At 33.9% G+C, this 12,504-nt stretch overlaps 2 protein-coding genes across 3 annotated transcripts in view; both read left to right on the top strand.

The window, feature by feature from the left end:
- Positions 1 to 9,306, top strand: part of CEP57L1 (centrosomal protein 57 like 1) — a 55,152-nt gene extending 45,846 nt beyond the window's left edge. Inside the window, exons 8-12 of the mRNA XM_059941447.1 lie at positions 4,461 to 4,538; positions 4,654 to 4,895; positions 5,917 to 6,061; positions 8,225 to 8,430; positions 9,223 to 9,306. Coding sequence (XP_059797430.1) covers positions 4,461 to 4,538; positions 4,654 to 4,895; positions 5,917 to 6,061; positions 8,225 to 8,430; positions 9,223 to 9,241 — 690 coding nt within the window. The 3' untranslated portion in view covers positions 9,242 to 9,306. The remainder of the gene's footprint in view (positions 1 to 4,460; positions 4,539 to 4,653; positions 4,896 to 5,916; positions 6,062 to 8,224; positions 8,431 to 9,222) is intronic.
- Positions 9,281 to 12,504, top strand: part of LOC132375998 (putative uncharacterized protein C6orf183) — a 74,855-nt gene continuing 71,631 nt past the window's right edge. For both annotated transcript variants that reach the window (XM_059941446.1, XM_059941445.1), the window contains exons 1-2: positions 9,281 to 9,365; positions 9,755 to 9,850. The gene's annotated coding sequence lies outside the window, so the exon portion shown is untranslated. The remainder of the gene's footprint in view (positions 9,366 to 9,754; positions 9,851 to 12,504) is intronic.

Raw genomic sequence — 12,504 nt, 5'->3', positions numbered from 1 at the left:
ATTTCCAAAAAAAATTTGAAGAGATTTATAATACAAGACAGTGCTCTGAAATGGGCATAAAAACATGAGTCAAGTAATGATGGTTTGGGGTGTGAGGACAGAAAATTCCATAAAACCTAGGTTAAAGAAAGTAACAGCAGTTGAGTGCAAAACCTAGCTCTGAGTTTGCTTAACAGCCACAGCAAAAAGGAGCATATAATGGGCAGTACATCTATCTTTGTGAAATAACAATAAGCCTTCCAGTTTTTCTAGAAAGACAAACATTTTCCTAGTACTAAACTGTTAGAGAAATGTATTTTGGATACTTTACGAAAGAGGCAGTAAACAACACAATAGATACTGACAAACACAATAGATCCTGGAAGCAGTTTTATATAATATATGCACAATAAAAAGACAAAGATATAGTATTAAATTTTATTGTATTATAAATTATAGTATTATAATTATAGTCATTTCTCTAGGTAAATTATTTATTTTTTTCTGTGCTCATAGCCTTTGGATTTGCCTAAAAATAAAGATTGGGGAATGAGTACTTTATAGATTTACCAATAATATTTTGTTTAGATGAGTTGATATTTTGGGTTTATTATATTAAGCTTTCTTATTTATAATGGTAAGAAAGAAAATGTTAATCCCTTTTAATCTTATGATTCCGAAATTATAGTTTTGATGACCATCATTACTGTTTACTCAATATGCATGTAGTGTTTGTGTGTGCTCTTTGCTGTGGGAACCAAGCATGCTATTTGCAAGTTCTGGCCACTGCCATAGGCTCACCCTATGGATACGATAATGGAGGAAACGTTATACTTAACTTTAGCTAGTCATTTATTCCATAAATAAGAGTTACTATTCAATAGTTCGGCTGCATTTTTCACAGATTTTTTTCTTTCAAAGAATTTGCAAACTAAGGTAATGAAACACATTTTCCCAATGCAATTTATGTTGATTTTTTAGCTTATTTCCTTCCTCAAGTATGTTTTATGTCTTGTCTCTACAGTAAGATTAGAAGCTGCAAAGCCATATAGAAAATCACTATAAGTAATTTACAAGTGGAAAAATTATTGACTTATTTTTATATTTGTGTTTTATGGCACCCTTTGATGAGTTAGTGGAAAAAAATTTTTAATAAGGTACAGGGAGAAACAAGGTAAAAGAAATGAAGGAAAGAAAAGGTAGCTGTTGGAAGAAAAGAAAAAGTAATTAACAGCAAAATCACTTTAAAAAAGTAGTTAGTTCAAGTCCCAAGTTCATAGGATCTGCCTGTAATAATGCCTCCCTTTAAAGATGGCAGGGACACTTAGTTGCTTGCTGAAGGTAGGATCGGATTTTGAGACCTCTATGAGAGTCCTGCTTGTCTCACTGACACTTACTCCATATCCTGGATGTAGTTCATTCAACTCATACATTTTGATTTACATAGACTAGTACCTTTAGGTAGTAAAAAGATAAATAACACAGGAATTTACAGAGAAGCAGATAAATATACAAATATAAGACAGAGTATAATAAAAACTTAATGGAGGTATAAACAAAGTATTGTGGTATTGTACAGATAAAGAATATGTGAAGGGGTCATGCAAGAAGCAGCATTAAAGGCAGCCTTGGAAAATTAGTACGTATTGATAGAGATGAGGAGAAGTGTATTACAGTCTGAGAGTATAGTTGGTTTTTCCACGAAACCATAAATAATTGTCCAGTACTGGGTGTGAGATGGTGTCATATGAGACTGAAATTGAAAATATAGCTTGAGGTGAGATTATGACTGATCTTCAATGCCATGTTAAGAATTTGAACTTTTATTCTGTAAATCATTGGGAACCCTTGAAGGCTTGTAGGGAAATGATTAGAGCTATACTTCTAGATGGTAACCGACAACAGTATAAGGTGAGCTTGGAAGTAAAGAATCAGGCTGTTTGAATGTGGTAAGCAAGATGATGGAAGCCTTTCCTGTGACATTTTCATTATTCTCTTAAAAGGTTAGATTGTAATCAATCAGAGATCTCATTCAATATAGTAACTAAAAGAATTAAATTTCTTTTACTCTTAATTATAACTGCTTGAAATAGCCTTAGACCAGACCATTGTTTTCCATTACTTGAAATTACCATTCCTAAGGTACAGAGCTTGAATGATTGTCCAGGGTCACCGAGCAACTCTGAGTGAATAAGAACTGACTCACAAACTTGTGATTTCTCTACCTCTAAGCCATTTTATTTCTTTAATTTTCAGGAAAAAAAAAATTGAATGTTTATAATAGTTAAGATATCTAAATTTTCATTTAGAGTTGGGAATATTTTGTTTTCATTATGGAATATGCTCAGTTTATTGATTATTCTCTTGCTGAAGTGTTAACTAGAGTGACCAATTCACCCCAGTTTGCCTGTGACTTTCCTGGTTTTAGTACTGAAAATCCTGTATCATGGGCAAATTGAGACAATTGGTCACCCTAGTTCAATCCTTCCTACAAAAATAGTGAAATCATTTACTTTTAAGAATGTAGTTTAGCAGTGTCTTTTTAAAAATGTTTCATGAAGGAGTATGTATAACAAAAAATGTCTGCTCGAAGGATAATAATGAAATTAGCACTTGGTATACTCACCACCCAGCTTAAGAAATAGAACATTACCAGCACTGTTAAGCCCCAGCATATATCTCTTCTAAATTGTATTCCCTCCGTCCAAGGATTAACCACAATTCTGATTTTGCTTTTATCATTCTCTGGCTTTTTTAAAAAAAATTACTTTGCCAAATAAGTATTCCTAAGAAATACATTTTTTAGGTTTATGCTTTGAACTTTATGTAAATGGACTTACTCTGTTTGTGTTCTTCAGCAGCTTTCTTTTTCCTCTCAGCATTAAGTTTCTGAGATTCTTCCAATTGATACATATACCTATGGTTCGCTACTTTTTATTGCTAAAAATATTTTTTTCCTTTCTCCTTTCAGTGATCATTTGGTTTGTTTCTCACTTTTTGTTATTATAAAAAACACTGTTAAGAACTTTCTTGTACATACCTCTTGGTGTATGTGTTCAGGAGTTTCTCTAAGATGCTGGGCCATAAGTGTTATGCACCTTAGCTTTATGAGATAATGTCCAAAGTGATTGGACCAGTTTATGTTCCAATCAGCAGTTACCATTGTTCCATAGCCTAACCATAAGTGTCTATTTTTGTTTTTCACTTTTTATTTTGAAAAATTATATATTCACAGGAGATAACAAAAAAATATAAAGGGAGGTCCCATGTATCTTCAACCAGTTTTCCCCAATGGTAACATCTTTCATAAATATAGTATAAAGTCCAGGAAATTGAAATTGGTACAATACACAGAGCTTATGGAGATTTCAACAGTTTTTTATTCACTTAGTTGTGTGTGTATATGTATGTGTGTGTGTGTGTGAGTATATGTAGTTTTATATAGTTTTATCACATGTAGATTCGTGTAATCATCACCACAGTGAAGATACAGAACTATTCCACCTCTATAAGGTTTCTTCATGCCATCCCTTTATAGTTACACATCATCCTGCTCCCTAACCCTTAGCAATTTCTAATCTGTTTACCATCTCTATAATTTTATTTCATGAATGCTATATAAATGTAATCATACAGTATGTAACTTTTTTAAAAATTTTATTTATTTTTGGCTGCGTTGGGTCTTCGTTGCTGCACGCGGGCTTTTCTCTAGTTGCAGCGAGTGGGGACTACTCTTCATTGTGGTGTGTGGGCTTATTGCTGTGGCTTCTCTTGTTGAGGACATGGGCTCTAGGCACACGGGCTTCAGTAGTTGTGGCACACGGACTCAGTAGTTGTGGCGCACGGGCTTAGTTGCTCTGCAGCATATGGGATCTTCTGGGACCAGGGCTCGAACCCACATCCCCTGCATTGGCAGGTGGATTCTTAACCACTGCGCCACCACGGAAGCACAGTATGTAACCTTTTGAGAGGCTTTTTTTGCTCAGCCAATTCCCTTGCAATCCACCCAAGTATTAATACATTTTTTAAAGTTTCTGTGTAGTATTCCATGTTATGGATGTGCCACGGTTTAACCATTTACCTATTGAAGGATATTTGGATTGTTTTCAGTTTTAGGCTATCACAAAACAGTTATAAACATTTGTATACGGGTTTTTGTGTGAACATAAGTTTTCATTTTTCTGGGATAAATGTCTAAAAGTGCAATTGCTGAATCATATGATAACTACATGTTTAGTTTTATAAGAAACTTCCAAACTGTCTTCCAAAGTGGCTGCATTATTTTGTGCATATGAGTAATCTGGTTTCTCCATATCCTTGCCAGCATTTGGTGGTGTCACTTTTTTTTTTTTTGGCTGTTCTAATAGGTGTATAGTGATATTTCATTGTAACTTGCATTTTCCTAATGGCTAATAATGTTGCATTTGATAAATGTCTTTTTAAATATTTTTTTGTTTACTTTTTCCCTTGTCAATATTTAGAAAACTAAATGTTTAAAGAGAGGACCACCTCAGCAAATTTATTCAAAGTTTGGATCACTGCCTATTGTGGCTGAGAAGGTGAGAGGGGAAAAATGAGGATACTTGTTCAGATAAACTCAGGCTTTGTTGTAAGTGCTATTTAAATGCCATCAGTTATTTAAAATCGTTCTCAGCTATTTCTTTTCCCCCAAAGTCTGCCAGTGCAGGCCATTCCAGGAATGCAAGTACACAAAACCTGCAGACAATGCAACATTACAGGCCACATATCCTTCAGAAACTGGCTGAAGTTTCTGAACCTAGATGTCTCTACAAGCCTTCTAGAACAACTTCTCAATGTGAAGCTGTACCTTCTGACTCAGAAAAGTCCATTTCCATTTGTAACAATTTGTCTGAACTTTTGATGGCAATGCAAGATGAGCTGGACCAAATGAGTATGTAAGTATTTATCAAAAGAAGTAGCAAGATATTTAGGTATTTTTTTTTCTTCTCAGTCTTTCAAACAATGCCAGTTATAAATTCTTAAAAGTCTTACTTAGCCATTTGGATTTATTTTGATCTGCAGATTTGTTGTCATTGATTTTTCATTATATTTGTTGTATTTAAATTGCATTTTAATTATCTATGTGTAATTACTACTGTTTCCAATTTAAAGTGTTTCTGTATTCCCAAGATCTGAACTGATAGACAAATATTTCTGTCATTCTAACAAATGGGGTCTGGTGACCTTAAATTATAACTCACAAATGCTTTTATAAGAAAGATTCTCCTTTTGTTTCTTATAATCTTTTTAGTTAAATGAATGATTTCATTAAACAAATAGGAAAGCAATTTCTTGTTTTAGATTCTGGCTGGTCTGCATTACAAGTCTGAAGCATCCATAGTAAACAAGATTCTGTATGGGATATATATTTTAAGCTTCAAGTTTAAATATATATTCAACAAAAATTCCAGAAAATATGTGATTTGGGTGGCCAGCTAGTTGGACTAAGACCTCTGTAGAAGATATAACTAGTTCTTTTGGCAATGTTTCTTTGAGTAGGCTATCACCAAATCTCGGGATTTCTCAGGCAAATACTTCTATAGCTGGAATTCTTCCACAGATTCTACATTAAGAATTCCAAACTTGGAATGAAAAAGAGTCCCTTAATGCCTCTAGCTAAGGACATCAGAATATTTTACTACAGTTAACTGTGAACATCAAGAATTCAGACCTTTTTTTTAAGATTCTTTAAGATCCTAAGTCTAAGATATTTCTAAATATATCTAATCTCAAATCATAAGAGCCTGTTTATAATTACCATAGATTTAATTTTATAACCCTACAGAAAGAGACTGTCTTTGAAGGTTAGTATTTAGCTCTGATTAAAATTTATGATTGAACAGAATATTGTCTAATTGTGACAAAGACATATACTATAAACTGTAATAGTGCTTGATATTTGCTTTTCTTTCATAGGGAGTACCAAGACCTGCTGAATCAAATGAAAGAAACTGAAAGCCAATCAGTCTGTGAAAACATAGAATGTGAACTAGAACATTTAGTCAAGAAAATGGAAATTAAAGGAGAACAAATTTCCAAACTAATGAAGCATCAAGACAGTGTAAGAAGGCTTTAGTAAAAGATTTTAATGAAAAGATAATGTATCTGGATTCAGTGTTATATCTGTGTATGACCTTCCAAATTTGAGGCCTGTATGTATGGCTTAGAGAAAAGATGATAGATAGGAATCCCTTAGGCTTATTATAGAGTCATCTGTCCATTGAAATAACATGGCCTCCTACGTAACTCTCCAAGATAATACAAAGAAAAGGAAACAAGGAAGTTTAGTTATGGGAAATTCCCTGGTGGTCCAGTGGTTAGGGCTCGGCCCTTTCATTGCTGGGGCCCAGGTTCAATCCCTGGTTGAGGAACTAAGATCCTGCAAGCCTCATGGTGTGGCCAAAAAAAAAAAAAAGAAAAGAAAAGTAAGTTTAGTTATGTATTCAAAAATAACTTTGGGAAAATTAAGAGGTAGGCTAGATTTGCTTTACAGCTCTCCCAGTTATCCTTTTAGCATTCTTTCCCCTTATCCCTCTCTTCCCTAATGCCTTAATGAAGCCCCTTATGTCAACAGGTGTCTAATGCATATATAAACCTGGCTTCTGAAGCAGTACGCCAACTCTAAAACTGCTATTTCTAGTTTTCCAGAACAAGCTATGCTGTGTTCTATTCCCTGGGGACCTGTGCTCAGCTAGCTCTAGAGGGGTGATGAGGGGGACTCTATCCTTGTGTGTAAATTCTTAACAGCTAAGAATGGCATAACAGTTTTAATATTTTAATGAAAAAATCATGGAATATTATATTTTATCCCAAGACAATGACTCCATTCTTACTACGATTATGCTACTGGAACAGAAAGCAGAGGGAATCTTTCCAGGAACCCTCAGGTCATATCATGTAGCTATCTGCCTATGGAATAATCAGCATTCATATAAGTTGGTGATATATTAACCTCACAATTAAGCCTTCCCCACTTTTATAGGAAAGTAATAAAGAATGCAGAATTTTACTGCCTTTACTCTTCTATGGCCAATAAAGAAAGAAAGAAGGAAATGAAATTTTGAAGCAAACATTTTCACTTTACTGGCTTTTAAGTCTATAGTAAGTAAATTTTTTGTATGATTGTGTTAGGGTGAAGATTATATAACTTGTATACTTTCTTAGAATCACACAGGAGAAACTTGAAAGGAATAGAAAAATAGTCATATTTTTTTAATTTAGGAAGTGTGTACATAAATAATATTTTGAAAAATATTATTTATATTCCATAATAACTATAGCGGTATAAATTTTCAAGCATTTTTAGACAAATAGAACACCAGATACTTAGCCAATGTCTAGACCAGCTCTACAAAGTAGGCTGTGCTTAAGTGAAATAGATTAAGTAATGGAGGGAATTCCCTGGCGGTCCAGTGGTTAGGATTCTGCGCTTCCACTGCAGGGGGCACAGGTTGGATCCATGATTAGGGAGCTAAGCCGTGTGGCCTGGCCAAAATAAATAATTTAATTTAATAAATAAATAATAAAAATTTTTAAAAAGATTGAGTAATGGACTGGACTTGGAAGAAATGGGTTTTGACTAGTCTATAAGTTTTGTTTTAATTCTGTCTACCCAATCATTACTAGATACTCCTCAATGAGATAAAGTTATTCCTTTGCCTTTTTCTTTTAAACTGGCATTCAGTAGTACTTTAAATTCATGAATACTTTAAATTAAAAAATAATAATAAATATATATATATATAAGCTCTATAAACTTGATGCTCACTCCTAGCACCAAATCTTCGCTTTGTTGTTAATGTCACCTGAAAGGTCCTTCTCTCACCTCCCTGTTCTCCAGATTTTTCCCATTTCATATCTTACATAAACATTCCTTCCTCTCAGCTTCTCCAGCCCACATTGATCTTGTCCTACTTTAACCTTTTCACATATACACTTTTTGTCCTACTCAAAGTTATTGTGGCTTGAATTATTCTCTAGTTGTCACATATATGCTTTTATTTCACTAATAAGAGCAGTAAACTCCTTGAAAGCAAAGATTGTTTTATTCATTATATTTCTGTCTAACTAGCACAGTGTTAGGCATGTAATAGGTATTCAATAAATAAAGACTTACCGAACTTTTTAATTTCACGTAATCTTTAAACCATCAATCCAATCCATCTACTGTAAGGTATATTTTAAGTATATTTTTGACTAAAATGTTAGAATTTTTTCTCTCCAGGTCCGCAAACTGCAGCAAAAAGTTCAGAATTCGAAGATGAGTGAAGCTTCAGCTATTCAGAAAGAAGATAGCAACTGTAAAGGATCAAAGAACATAAAAAATAGCCCCAGAAAATGTTTGCTAACTAACTCTCCTCAAAAGAACAGCAACTTTCGTCCAATACGAGTCCATAATCTTCAAATGAAATTGAGAAGAGATGATATCATGTGGGAACAGTAACACAATAGCAAAACTGTTGCCTTAAATGAACTTTGTCAGTGAGATCTTGAACTATCTAAAGTGGTTTTAATTTAATATACCTTTATGAAATTTTGAATTATGTTTCTAGCCTCTATAAAGTGTCAAATTGTAGTATTTTAAAATTAATGCCTAATGACCTCCTAAGAGCCCCAAATAATAAATGATTGCTTTCTTGTTTTTCTTATTGACAAGTACCTAATCTCACCATGTGTTAGAAACATTGTTCACTTTGCAGATACCTTAAGCTAAGTTTAAAAAATTATACTAGACTGATGATATTTAAAATTGAGTTAAATTTGAGATACAAGTGCCATAACATTTTTTCATTTAGTAGGCTTGGAACCTTAAGAACCAATATAAAATTAACAGAGTATGGAAAGGTCTTTTTACTTTCCTGGTGCTTCCTCCCTATCTTGTTTTAGAGCTGGGAAATGTTTTTCTTTTTTGAGAAGAGGCCTTTAGCCCAAGTTTTTATGTGACAATTACAAATAGGAACCCATAGTTACTTAATTTTTAGATGACAGTAACGCAGCTGTGGAAGCCTTTCTCTGCTATTCCCATTCTGTTTTACAAATCTAGCTTTGGTTTTTTTGATCTTACTCCTTTATAACTATATTTTTGATATTTTGATTAGTGGTGCCATAAGAGATTTCTTTGTACATATATGCTTTATAATAAATTTACATTTGTTGACCTATCTTTCCAGAAGCCTATGGAAACTAGTACAACTCTTCTGAACTTATTTGGTTTCTCATCAGAATCCTTTGGGGCAACTAGAGAACTGGAGTCATCAACTGAAGTAGAACTAGAAGACTGACAGAAAAGGCATAACAGAAGTGAGGAACTCAGAAGATAGGGTAGCAGTTTAAGAGATGGTGATTCCAAAGGGACAGATTGGGAGGTACATCTTTATCTACAGCTGGGGGGATGTTCAAGCTATAGGTGTGAAAGAATAAAAAGATCAACATCTTGGGGAGCTAGGAAAAGCAATTTTTTAAAAGACAGTCTTTATATCCTCCTAGGAAATCCCAAAAAGTGTGTGTAGGAGAAAGAGGGTAATTGTGGACCCTCTGTTGGGGGAGGAGGAAAACTGTGATTCAGTCTCGTCGAGAGAAGAGGTGCTGTTAGAAGACCTTTCCATACCTGAAGTGGGGAGATGACTGAAAATTGGCACATTTATACTTGGAATTGTCCTTGAAAGCAACTAATGGCTGAGATAAAAGTTTCTCTCCCTCTGGTTCAAATAGTACATTTTTCATTCACCCACTTTCACTCCCTCTCCCTTTACAGCACCTTCAGCCCCAGAGATGTTCCACAGACTGCTTCGTCTAAACTCAGTTTCATCACCTTACCTATTTTTCAACTTTGCCTTTTCTCCTCAAGAATGTGAGTGCTCGGTGCTTTGTGTCCACCTAGAGGGGTGGGATAGGGAGGGTGGGAGGGAGACGCAAGAGGGAGGAGATATGGGGATATATGTATACATATAGCTGATTCACTTTGTTATACAGCAGAAACTAACACACCATTGTAAAGCAATTATACTCCAATATAAATGTTAAAAAAAAAAAAAAAACCTAAAACTCCAACAGAAGGTGAAACTAATTAACCAGAAATGAATCAAATAGAGAACTTGAGAATGAGAAAGCAGTGGTAAAGTTGTTCTAGTTAGCGTAAGTTTTGTTTTAATAATAATAATCACCATCATCTAAAATAAAATTTTTGTAAACTGTGGTTGTAGAACAGAGGTTAAAATTGACATTTCTTCAGGTTATTTCCATCATTATCTCAGAGTTTCATCTTGTTTCACGGTCTTCCTTTTTTTCCTTATTTTCCTAACCATTGTCCTTTCCTTTGAAATCCATGTGCCGAGATAATCTATCCAAGATCATATTTGCTTAGTTCCTTCAAAGACCCTTTCCTCTCTCTGGTATTAGTCATTCAATTTCCTGATTTTACCCTTAATTTTGATTCATGAACTTCACCTTTTCAGCAATCTTGGCTACGTACTAACTGAATCGTGGCTGTCTTCTATGATACTGTTTTCTACTGAAATCTTGAGTCTTTACATAGGGAGACGTACATTTTCTAAGTGTTAACTTCTGATTTCCTTCATCTGTTTAAAGAATAACATTAGAACATTTGAATAAACTACTCTGAATGCTTGCTTAATATATTCGTCATTTTATATATAAAAACATAAATGATAATTACTAAGACAGCCTTATACAATTAATTTGAAATTACTTACACATTTTTTAAAAATATAACGTTGGATTAAGGTTTTGCATGTGTTCAAGTTTGGAAAGACTTGAACTTAACTCCATTAGATGATGTCTCCTTTTGTGACTCCAATTCCACTATTCTATATATATTCTGTAGGAATTTCCTCTCTTTTTTCTAGAGGTCTGTTCATCCAAGTCTCCTCTTCACTGCTTTAAAAAAAAAAAACAACTGATAAAAAATGGCAGATATGCACACTTGCTGCTGTTGACACTTTGCTCTGTATCTCATTCTAATTTCCTGCCACCAACTCCCAAACTGATCTATATCTTGGCAATTCCCTGTGACAATCTGTTCACAGTACCATCTACTGTTTTAAAGATAAAGTCATTATTGTTACATCCTGAATAACAGCAACAAATGACCTTTACACACTTACTAAAACAATGACTTTATGATTACTGATACATTTTTCAATCAGGACTACAGCAAACAACCCTGATGCACATTATAAAAATAGTAAAATTAATTCAAAGGTTTGAAGATTTTTCCATTTCCCCTTCTTCCCTTCCTATTCCAGAGATACTTCAGCTTTACTGCTAGACTGCCTGCTTTGTTAATGTCATCAAATAAGGCAAAGAGCAGACACATGCACATTGTTGTTTAATATACCACCTGAATCAGGAATACAGTAGTCCGAAATATTTTGAAACATATTTCAGGGCTTTTTCCAGCCAATCACCTCACCCAAACAATAATCCTTTCCTCCCATTTCTGAGTGCCTGGGAGCAGTTGCCTTTTCAGATTTGGAGGGGACTTGGGTAGCATAAGATAAATTAGATTCTTAGTTTGGTATATTTGGCTTCTTCTTCCCTCTTGTCAGTATTCCACTTAAGCTGTTTCGTATTGTGCACCTTTCTTCCCTTCTCACCAAAGGGCTGACCTCAGGAGACAGAAAAGAGCAGGCTTTGTTGTAGCTAATTAGAGAGGGTAGATACCTGGGACACTGGCTGGCTACCAGCATCACAGTAACTCTTGAAGATCTTTGCATTTAACAAACATTTGCCAAACATTTTATTATGTGCAGGGCTCTGTACTAAGTTCACTGTATTTTTGTTGTTGTAGGTTATTTTTGTTTGTTTTTTGTTTGTTTTTTCCTTCTTGAGAATATGTCTAACAGCTTGAGGTCTTTACATTAGTAAGTCATATAACTTTAATGAATCATAATCATAAATCCTAGAAAACTATGTACTAGGCCAGTTTAAGCCTGATATTTGATATTTAATATGGGAGCTAATTTCTTTGTTTCGTTTCTTACAAGATTACGCGTATATATATAATATATAAATATATATTTATATATTATATATATATTTACAGTACACACACACACACACACACACACTCTATATCTGCTTACAGTGCTCATTCTCAATGTGTTGACCTTCAGTCTTAATTTACAAAGCAAACTTATCTCAAATCATCAATAATAAAATGTGCTGGTGTTCAGTAATAATGTGTAAATTTCAGTTTTTTCTTTTTCTATATAACAAGAAAATAAAATTCAATTATGCTTTAAAAAAAAAAAAAAAAAGGAATGTGAGTGCTGTGGCTTATACTTAGCAAAAAACTCACCAGGACTATTAATGCAGCCCTATCTTTCTGTGCCTTTGTTTTCTATGCACCTTAGGACAATGGCCGAATAGATTTATCAGTAGTGAAGTCATTACTTGTGGAAATGTATTACTAAAACAAATTACCATAAGAAATTAAATTCATTTAAGGAACACTTGAATATTTCGATTAAGAATTGAGATATT

This window comes from Balaenoptera ricei, chromosome 12, assembly GCF_028023285.1.
Source record: "Balaenoptera ricei isolate mBalRic1 chromosome 12, mBalRic1.hap2, whole genome shotgun sequence".
Lineage (NCBI taxonomy): Eukaryota > Metazoa > Chordata > Mammalia > Artiodactyla > Balaenopteridae > Balaenoptera > Balaenoptera ricei.
The sequence above is the reverse complement of the archived record's forward strand: the minus strand, read 5'-3'. Positions and strand labels throughout refer to the sequence as shown.